The sequence below is a fragment of the Doryrhamphus excisus genome, chromosome 3 (assembly GCF_030265055.1).
Source record: "Doryrhamphus excisus isolate RoL2022-K1 chromosome 3, RoL_Dexc_1.0, whole genome shotgun sequence".
Lineage (NCBI taxonomy): Eukaryota > Metazoa > Chordata > Actinopteri > Syngnathiformes > Syngnathidae > Doryrhamphus > Doryrhamphus excisus.
The window spans coordinates 14,856,144-14,866,771 of record NC_080468.1 but is presented as its reverse complement, the minus strand read 5'-3'; the positions used below and the strand labels follow the sequence as shown (position 1 = coordinate 14,866,771).

The 10,628-nt window shown below is 35.7% G+C and overlaps 1 protein-coding gene across 4 annotated transcripts in view; it reads right to left on the bottom strand.

Moving 5' to 3' along the window:
* Positions 1–333: 333 nt before the first annotated feature.
* The window catches only part of LOC131125297 (solute carrier family 12 member 7-like), a 36,901-nt gene continuing 26,606 nt past the window's right edge, over positions 334–10,628 (bottom strand). Inside the window, exons 20-28 of one of the 4 annotated variants that reach the window (XM_058066712.1) lie at positions 9,391–9,559; positions 9,099–9,294; positions 8,869–9,038; positions 6,119–6,250; positions 4,697–4,804; positions 4,455–4,624; positions 4,247–4,261; positions 2,442–2,575; positions 334–1,184 (exon numbers count right to left, since the gene is read on the bottom strand). In XM_058066712.1, the coding sequence (XP_057922695.1) occupies positions 1,093–1,184; positions 2,442–2,575; positions 4,247–4,261; positions 4,455–4,624; positions 4,697–4,804; positions 6,119–6,250; positions 8,869–9,038; positions 9,099–9,294; positions 9,391–9,559 (1,186 nt within the window). In that variant the 3' untranslated portion in view covers positions 334–1,092. The other 3 variants (XM_058066715.1, XM_058066713.1, XM_058066714.1) reach the window with 3 other exon arrangements.

Here is a 10,628-nt window from a genome sequence, read left to right as displayed (position 1 = left end):
TGAATGGTTGTTTGTCTATATGTGCCCTGTGATTGGCTGGCCACCAGTCCAGGGTGTACCTGATACATGTTTGTATGGCGCACCTTTTGGGTGTTAAGTTGCTATGTGATGAATTTAGTGTTGTTGGTAGTGACGACATCATAACTGTAACTGTACACTGGTATATTTGCACATTTACACATTTGGCACCTAGACCTCACAGCTAGGAGACCCAAGTTCAATTCCACCCTCGGTCATATATATGTAGGAAACCGGAGTACCCGGAGAAAACCCACGCATGCACGGGGAGAACATGCGAACTCCACACAGACATGCCCGAGTGTGGAATTGAACCCTGGTCTCCTAGCTGTGAGGTCTGCGCGCTAACCACTAGACCGCCGTGCCGCCTAGCTGAAATATTACAAAAATTAAATTATTAGACAAAATTTTTTTTTTCCAAAATCAGGGGTGGCCACCCGTTCGGCCACCCCATTGGCCACAGTAACAACGTATTGCAACCCTAATTATGCTACCATTGATTAGCAATAATTAGCTAGCATACGATGGACTCCACATGTGATACTTTTGATGTTTTTAAGTAAATGTTTGTGATTGAAATATTCCCTTTATTATTTTCATAGCGGTTCCATACTGTACATGGAATACTAACTATACAGTCAAGCTGCTGTGTGATGAACAAAGGTTGCTGCCATCATGATTGATGTTGTAAATACTTTCAAAATGAAACGGCAGGAGGTATGACCGATTGGTAAAGACGTAGATGTTAAGAATCCATCAGAAGACGAGAGGAAAATGGATTTCGGAGAGTGAAGGTGATCCAGAAGTTCGGTGAAAAAAATAATCCAGATGATTGACATGATGATTCTTTGTCAGAACGTCAGGAGAAGTCAATCAACTCGAGTCATTAATCACGCTGACATGAAAGGAATCCAAAGCGTCTATAGATATTTCGACTGCAGGATGGGGCGTCTTCACGGTCGATGTCCATGTCCGACATTCCGTCTTTTGGTTCCGAGCCCCCAACTGCCACCGTCCATTCCGGGTTTTCCTTCCAGTGCTGATACCATCCTGGCGTTTTGGGTAATCTTGGGACTAAGAGTAGATGGTGATCACTTCCCGACCTCCTCCACGAACCAACAAGACACGATCTAGTCCTTCCATGAGAACTTCGAGGAACTCCATGTCTTAGAAACACAGCAGTTAAGGAATGAATTTTATCTTGGGTCTGGGTGGTAGAGTCCGTAAGGGAAGCCCAGACTTCCAGGTCTCTTCCAGCTCCACCGGGAGAACACCAAGGGATGAATCCCTCCAGGTCTGCCCCGGGGGCCTGCAACCGGTCGGGCATGACCGGAACATCTCACCTTGGTGGTGTTCCGAAGGTATCCAGCCACCCGATATTTGACCACCAACTTTGTTCTTAACCAAGACCATAAGTTCTGATTCAGTTCTCTATTCGCCAAGACGGTTTGGTACAGTGACCGCATGACTGCGGAAACTGAATCGATTTGCGTGAACTGTGAGAACAAGACCGTGAGACACTTGAACAAGACCTCGCTCCCAACCCGGAAGGGGAACCATGAGAACCATGGCCTCGGATTTGAATCCATACAGGATCAATTCCTTGTAGACCCACCATCTGCGGGGGCAAACTGTACACAGTGTCGGTCGAGGGTGGGTCCCCGGGGCGACCTGGTCTTTGGCAGTGTTTACATGCGTGATTGGTATCCAGCCACCCGATATTTCTGACTCAGTTCTCTATTCGCCAAGACGGTTCTGTACAGCGACCGGATGACTGCGGAAACTGAATCGATTCGCCTGAACTGCGAGAACAAAACCGTGAGACACTTGAACTCCCCCACTTGGGGCAAGACCTCACTCCAATCCGTCCACCCTTTTCTCAGTGAGAACCATGGCCTCGGATTTGGACCCAGCTCACAGAATCCACACAGGATCAACTCCTTCGAGACCCACCACCTGCGGGGGCAAACTGTACGGTGTCGTTCGAGGGTGGGTCCCAGGGGCGACCTGGTCTTCGGCAGTGTTTACATGCGTTATCAACCATTTTCATAGAGCGTACGGTACACGGGAAAAGGATACAGTTCTCAGACCATAAGTCCTGACTCAGTTCTCTATTCGCCAAGACGGTTCTGTACAGCGACCGGATGACTGCGGAAACTGAATCGATTCGCCTGAACTGCGAGAACAAAACCGTGAGACACTTGAACTCCCCCACCTGGGGCAAGACCTCACTCCCAAGTCCACCCTTTTCTCACTGAGAACCATGGCCTCGGATTTGGACCCAGCTCACAGAATCCACACTGGATCAACTCTTTGTAGACCAACCACCAAACTGTACGGTGTCGGTCGAGGGGTGGGTCCCCGGGGCGACCTGGTCTTTGGCAGTGTTTACATGCGTGATCGGGAACACGGGAAAAGGATACAGTTCTCATCCCCTTTCTTGCTCTTGGGTGGACCCGGCATGTTGAGCAACACCAGCTGTGAATCCCGGGAATTCTTCACCACCACTTCGTTTAGTTTGACAGCTGTGTGCATCCGCCGCACGTTGGACTGGTTGCTGAATGAAAGGTCGTGTTAGAGCGGGACGGGGGTCAGGCTGCACGTCAGGGGGAGTTGGAATCTGACCCAGAAAAGTAGACACACGCACTCACCAGGAACTTCATTTTGGGTACAATCACATGACACCGACTTGTGTCATATCAAAGATAGAAAAAATACTGCGCTGATATCTCCTGCTTTAGAATGTGACATGCAGTAAAACAGCATGGGGGGGCGGCGCACCTGTTTTTGAACACCTCACCTCCGTGAACGGACATTACTAAAAAATGAAAACATCATCATCATCCTGTTGGACTAGTCAATATTTAATATTATTTAATAAAATAATATATAATTATAATTAATATATATCAGTTTATATAATACATAATTATTATAATATATATGTATATATATAATATAATAAAATCAAAATATAATATATATTATTAATAAATAATATATTTTTTTATATAATATAAAATAATAAATATATATTATATAAAATAAATATATACGTATATATTTATTTTTTCTTTAATGGACATTACTAAAAAATGAAATCATCATCATCTTGTTGGACTATTCAATCTGTTCATTAAAATGTTTATATATTTTAAAAACAAATCCGATTTCAAGAATAAACTTCCCAACTATTTCAACTTTCTTCTTGGAATTGTATATTTGACACCTTTCCTGTATGTTTATTATAATATATTATTTAATAATATAATATATAATTAATATATATTAGTTTATATAATACATATTTATTCTAATATATGTATATATAATATAATGAAAATATAATATATATTATTAATAAGTAATGTAAGTAATATATTTTTATATAATATATATAATATAAAATAATAAATATATATTATATCATTTTTTTAAATATATGTATATATATTTTTTCATTTTTTTAATGGACATTACTAAAAAATGAAATCATCATCATCCTGTTGGACTATTCAATCAGATTTTTTAATATAATGTATTAATTATATATTTTATAAATATAATTAATATATATCATTTTAATAATTTAAAATTTAATAATTTTAATAATATTATATTATAATATAAATATAAATATAATGTATATTATTAATAAATAATATATATCATTTTATAATATATATGGATAAAAATGTTAAAAAATAAAATAAATATAAATAAATATAAAAATAAATATATATTATATAAAATTATATATATATATTTATATAAATAAATAAATATATATATATATATATATATATATATGTATATACATATATATATATATATATATTTTTTTTTTTTATTTTTTTTTAATATAATATTGGGACTTCATTCTCACATTGTCACTTATTCATCCTGAAATTTGACCAAAAAGCCAAATATTATTGAAATAATGCATAATTTAATACAATACGTGAATTCTTATGAACAGCCTTTAACGCAAATGATTTCATATTCAAACTAGCATCTACGATCCCAACATGATATGATATTATTTCTTTATGATTTCTAGTACCGGATCTCCAAATATGGCAGCATGAGTGCCGTGGTGTGTGCGTGTGTCATATTTCTCAGGCTTTTTTATTTATTTTTTTTAAAAGGATGATTGACACCCACATGCACATGCACATGCACATGCACATGCACACCCAAAGTGAAAGTGAAAGTGAAAAGCACTTACAGACTTTCCCACTCCCTGAAAGAGACAATATATGCAGTGTTAGTGAAGCAATACATATCATATCATATACTAATATATATTATTCATAGGCCTGTCACGATATCACATTTTGTCGGTTGATAATTTTTCTACAAAGTATAGTCCATATTTAATACATTTGTAGACCATTTTTAGAGATGTAAATAGCACATGGGTAGAGTATACTTACGGTTTCATATTAAACATGTCCTTGACTCCCATTCCTTCCCTGTGTTTGTTCCTCTCATGGACCAGTTTGTCTTTGGTCCAGGTCATGTGGACGCGATCCGGGGTGCTGCAGGAGGCTTTGTCTTCCTTGGCCGAGTGGGACGCCGTGTTCCTGTCATGAATCAGCTGAGCCTAGAAGCCAAACAGACACGGCATCAGACGGCATCCGGTCGTAGCGTCGTGGCCTTTTTTTTGGCCTTTTACCTCTCTTTCCCGCTCCGTGCGGGACAGCTGCATTTGCTTCAGCATTTGAGATCTCTGCTCCATCTTCAGAGTCTTCTCATAGGTGAACGCCGAGATGTCACTGTCGTGCTGGGAGTGGGTGGGGGGGATGAAGGTGAGTTCAGTTCAAGTTTAGAAACTGGATGGCTATACCAGGGGTGTCCAAAGTACGCCAAAGTAGGGCCCGGGGATACTTTTTTATTGGCCCACGGCAGAAAACATAAATGAACAAGACAACAACTGCAAAAATGGAAGCCTCAGTACTGATTTTACAAGAATAAAGTTGTAATATAAGCTCATTTTTACGCCGAACAATGTCAGTTATTTTTTTTATTATTTATTAGTTATTTTTAAAGTTATAATATTAAGAGAATAGAGTCATAATATTCCGGGAATAAAGTCATAATTGCAAGAAAGACAAAAGTTAAAATAGTTGGAAATTAATAATAATAAAAAATAATATAATAAATAAAATAATAATATATAATAATAATATATATAATATATTATATATTATATTTTATATATATAATTTATATATAGTATATAATTTACATATTACATATATTATATTTATATATATAATATTTATTTATATATATATATATATATATATATATATATATATATTATTTATTATTTTTATTCATTAGTTATTTTTAAAGTCATAATGTTAAGAGAATAGAGTCATAATATTCCAGAAATAAAGTAATATTTGCAAGAAAGACAAAAGTTTAAATAGTTGGAAATTAATAATAATAAAAAAATAATAAAATAAATAAAAATAATAATGTATAATAATAATATATTTATAATATATGATGTGTTATATTATATATATAATTTATATATTATATGTATATTATATTTATTATATTATAAATATAATATTTATATATATATATAATTATATATTTTTTTATTTTATATTTATTTATTTATTAGTTATTTTTAAAGTCATAATGTTAAGAATAGAGTCATAATATAAAAAAATAATATAATAAATACAAATAATATATAATATATAATATATATATATATTATATATATATATATAATTTATATATTATATATATAATAATATATATAAATAATAATAATAATAAAAAACAGTAATAATTTCATAAGAATAAAGTCAAAATATTCAAGGAAAAATGTCATGTGTTCACAAGAAAAAAGTTGCAATTTTACAAGAATAAACTAGAAATAGTAAATAAAAAAATACCTTATTTTTGTAAAGCAGACATACAGTATTATAAGAAACAATACAATGAATAAAGTATTACTTTACTCAATACCAAAGCTGCATCCTTTCCCCATGTGACCCTGGACACGCCTGGTCTAGACTCGATAAGCACATCATGTACACTTGTACTGTACAGTATTTGCTGCGTTCTGACTGACCATCTCCACCACCTCCACCTCTGCATCCAGACGTAGATGGTACAGGAACATCTGCAGATCTTTCTTCATCTGGATGGAGTTGTCATACATCTGGGCCACCGTGAAGATGCGCATTTTACACTTCCTCCATACCTTCCACACAGAGCGGACATGCTTGTTGAAATTCAATGTAAAACTACTTCCTGCCACTTGACGGCATTGTTGTCAGAAATATATATATATATATATATATATATATATATATATATATATATATATATATATATATATATATATATATATATATATATATATATATACGTCTTATATTACTATTTAGTTATTATGTCTACCATGTTGGCTAATAGGAGTGACTAAAAGTGACATGCCTAGAGGGCTCTAATAATCATTAAAACTACATTTAGAGGGTCATAAACAGCTTTTCTATGTTTTATTATCTCTTATTATGTCTACTACATTGGGTAATAGGAGTGTACAAGTGACTAAAGGGGTGTTATTTTTTTCCAAGAGGGCTTCAATAATGTTAAAAGCATATTTAGAGGGTTCTAAACAGCTTTTCTATGTCATAAATGTCTTATTTTCTCTTATTATGCTTACTATATTGGGTAATTAGAGTGTAAAAGTGACTATAGGGGTGTTATTTTTTCCCGAGAGAGCTCCAATAATGTTAAAAGCATATTAAGAGTGTTGTAAACAGCTTTGCTATGTCATATATGTCTTATTTTCTCTTATTATTTCTACTATATTGGGTAATTAGAGCCTACAAGTGACTATAGGGGTGTTAGATTTTTTCCAAGAGGGCTCCAATAATGTTAGAAAGCATATTTAGTAGGTTGTAAACAGCTTTTCTATGTCATAGCTGTCTTATTTCCTCTTATTATTTCTACTAAATTGGGTAATTAGAGTGTAAAAGTGACTATAGGGGTGTTATTTTTTTCCGAGGGAGCTCCAGTAATGTTAAAAAGCATATTTAGAGGGTTGTAAACAGCTTTTCTATGCCATATATGTCTTATTTTCTCTTATTATGCCTACAATATTGGCTAATTAGAGTGTAAATGTGACTATAGGGGTGTTATTTTCTCCCGAGAGAGCTCCAATAATATTACAAGCATATTTCCAGGGTTGTAAACAGCTTTTTTATGCCATATATGTCTTATTTTCTCTTATTATGTCTATTATATTGGGTAATTGGTGTGTAAAAGTGACTATAGGGGTGTTATTTATTTTCTGAGAGAGCTCCAATAATGTTACAAGCATATTTACAGGGTTGTAAACGGCTTTTCTATGTCATAAATGTCTTATTTTCTCTTATTATGCCTACTATATTGGCTAATTGGAGTGTAAAAGTGACTATAGGGGTGTTATTTTTTCAGAGAGGGCTCCAATAATGTTAAAAGCATACTTAGAGGGTTGTAAACAGCTTTTCTATGTCATAAATGCCTTATTTTCTCTTATTATGTCTACTATATGGGCTAATTAGAGTGTAAAAGTGACTATAGGGGTGTTATTTTTTCCAGAGAGAGCTCAAATAATGTTAAAATCATATTTAGAGGGTTGTAAACAGCTTTTCTATGTCATATATGTCTTATTTTCTCTTATTATGTCTACTATATTGGTTAATTAGAGTGTAAAAGTGACTATAGGGGTGTTATTATTTTCCGAGAGAGCTCCAATAATATTACAAGCATATTTACAGGGTTGCAAACAGCTTTTCTATGCCATATATATCTTATTTTCTCCTATTATGCCTACTATATTGGGTAATTAGAGTGTAAAAGTGACTATAGGGGTGTTATTTTTTTCCGAGAGAGCTCTAATAATATTACAAGCATATTTACAGGGTTGCAAACAGCTTTTTGATGCCATATATATCTTATTTTCTCCTATTATGCCTACTATATTGGGTAATTAGTGTGTAAAAGTGACTATAGGGGTGTTATTTTTTTCCGAGAGAGCTCCAATAATGTTAAAAGCATATTTAGAGGTTTGTAAACAGCTTTTCTATGTCATAAATGTCTTATTTTCTTTTATTATGTCTACTATATTGGCTAAGTAGAATGTAAAAGTGACTATAGGGGTGTTATTTTTTTCCGAGAGGGCTTCAATAATGTTAAAAGCATATTTAGAGTGTTGTAAACAGCTTTTCTATGTCATAAATGTCTTATTCTCTCTTATTATGTCTACTATATTGGGTAATTAGAGTGTAAAAGTGACTATAGGGGTGTTATTTTTTTCCGAGAGGGCTCCAATTATGTTAAAATCATATTTAGACAGTTGTAAACAGATTTTCTATGTCATGCATGTCTTATTTTCTTTTATTATGTCTACTATATTGGGTAATTAGAGTGTAAAAGTGACTATAGGGGTGTTATTTATTTTCTGAGAGCGCTCCAATAATGTTACAAGCATATTTAGAGGTTTGTAAACAGCTTTTCTATGTCATAAATGTCTTATTTTCTCTTATCATGTCTACTACATGGGCTAATTAGAGTGTAAAAGTGACTATAGGGGTGTTATTTCATGTATGGAGGGCTCTAATGTTAAAAAACGAGTTTAGAAAGTGGTAAACAGGTTTTCTACGTCTTATTATGTCTACTATATTGGGTAATAGGAGCGTAAAGGTGACTATAGGGGTGTTATTTCATGTCTAGAGGGCTCTAATAATGTTAATAAGTACATTATTTACATTTTAGTCTTGGGTGAGGGTATTGAAACTGTATTTGTCTTTGGTATTTTCGAGAGCTGCCCACCTTGTGTTGAATGAGTAAAAAGGGCAGCAGCATAAGCAGTCCACCATCATGGACGATCCACCACACATCGATCCTTCCTCCCTCCAGGCGGTCTTGGTTTCCGGGGAAGTGGTCGATGTTCTTTGCAACCAGCAGAGCTTGATGCGCCTCCGTCGTCTCTTTTACCGTCTCTGAGGGTGACGACGCCGTTGAAGCGTTTTTAATTCATCACTCGCTCCTGGGTAGCTTACCTATAAAGTTCCTCCTGGCGGAGGAGTCCCGGGCTTGCTTCCAGCCTGCCGGCCAAGCCATCAGGACCGCATTGTGTTTCATCCCGCCTAGTCCTGCTGACTGGATGAGGAGAGAGAAACCATCTCGCAGGTTGGAGGACACGACAACGTGGGAGAAACCTTTGGTTCGCTCTGCAGTCATGGCAGCTTTCAGGTTCTTCATGGTCAGGTCCGAAGCGGGGGGGAGAGAGGACAACAAATGAGATGGGATTGTATTGGCGAACGGGGGCCATTAAGGACTAAAATACCCAACCTGCTCCCCGGTCTTGGCATCAGCTCCTCGGGTCATGTAGGTTCCCTCCAGGACGGAACAAACGATGGTCAGTCCTTTTCCTGCTTTGAGCTGCGTGGTGAAGGAGAGGAGGCGAGGATGTTTGACGGACAGGTGCGAGTCCAGCTTGCACAACACTAATAGCTGCGGCCTGCAGGGGGAGATAAAACGCCACTTTCATAAATTTTATGTAATATATAATATCTGGTAAAAATTTTATTATATAAACTATAAACTATTTTCCTTTTTACTTGGATCTGGACAACAATACCAAACAACCTCTGAAAATAACCTTAGGGTTAGGGTGAGGGTTAAATTTGGATTAGAATTAGTTAGGATTAGGGGTGAGGTTTAGGATTTAGTATTAGTTAGGGTCAGGAGTGAGTGTTAGGGTCAAAATTAGGATTAGGGTTAGGATTAGCTTTCAAAGGTTTAGGGTTTAAACCTTAGGGTTAACATTAGGGTTTAGATCAGGTTTAGGATTAGCTTTAGAAGGTTTTGGTTGGTTTTAGGATTAGATTTAGGGTTAGGGTGAGGGTTAATGTTGGATTAGAATTAGTCAGGATTAGGGGTGAGGTTTAGGATTAGAGTTAGTTAGGGTCAGGAGTGAGGGTTAGGGTCAAAATTAGGATTAGGGTTAGGTTTGGAGTTAGAGTTAGAGTTAGAGTTAGAGTTAGAGTTAGAGTTAGAGTTAGGATTAGCTTTAGAAGGTGTAGGGTTTAAACCTTAGGTTTAGGGTTAAGGTTAGGGTTGGGATCAGGGTTAGGCTTAGTGGTGGGAGTTAATGTTAAGGCAGAGGTTAGGATTAGAATTAGGGTTATGGTTAAGGTTGGTGTTAGGATTAAATTTAGGGTTAGGGTGAAGGTTAAAGTTGGATTAGAATTGGTTAGGATTAAGGGTGAGGTTAAGGATTAGAGTTAGTTAAGGTCAAGAGTGAGGTTTAGGGTTAAAATTAGGATTAGGGTTAGGTTTAGAGTTAGAGTTAGGATTAGTTTTAGAAGGTGTAGGGTTTAAACCTTAGGTTTAGGGTTAAGGTTAGGGTTAGGATCAGGGTTAGGTTTCGTGGTGGGAGTTAATGTTAAGGCAGAGGTTAGGATTAGAATTAGGGCTATGGTTAAGGTTGGTGTTAGGATTAGATTTAGGGTTAGGGTGAGGGTTAATGTTGGATTAGAATTAGTTAGGATTAGGGGTGAGGTTTAGGATTAGAGTTAGTTAGGGTC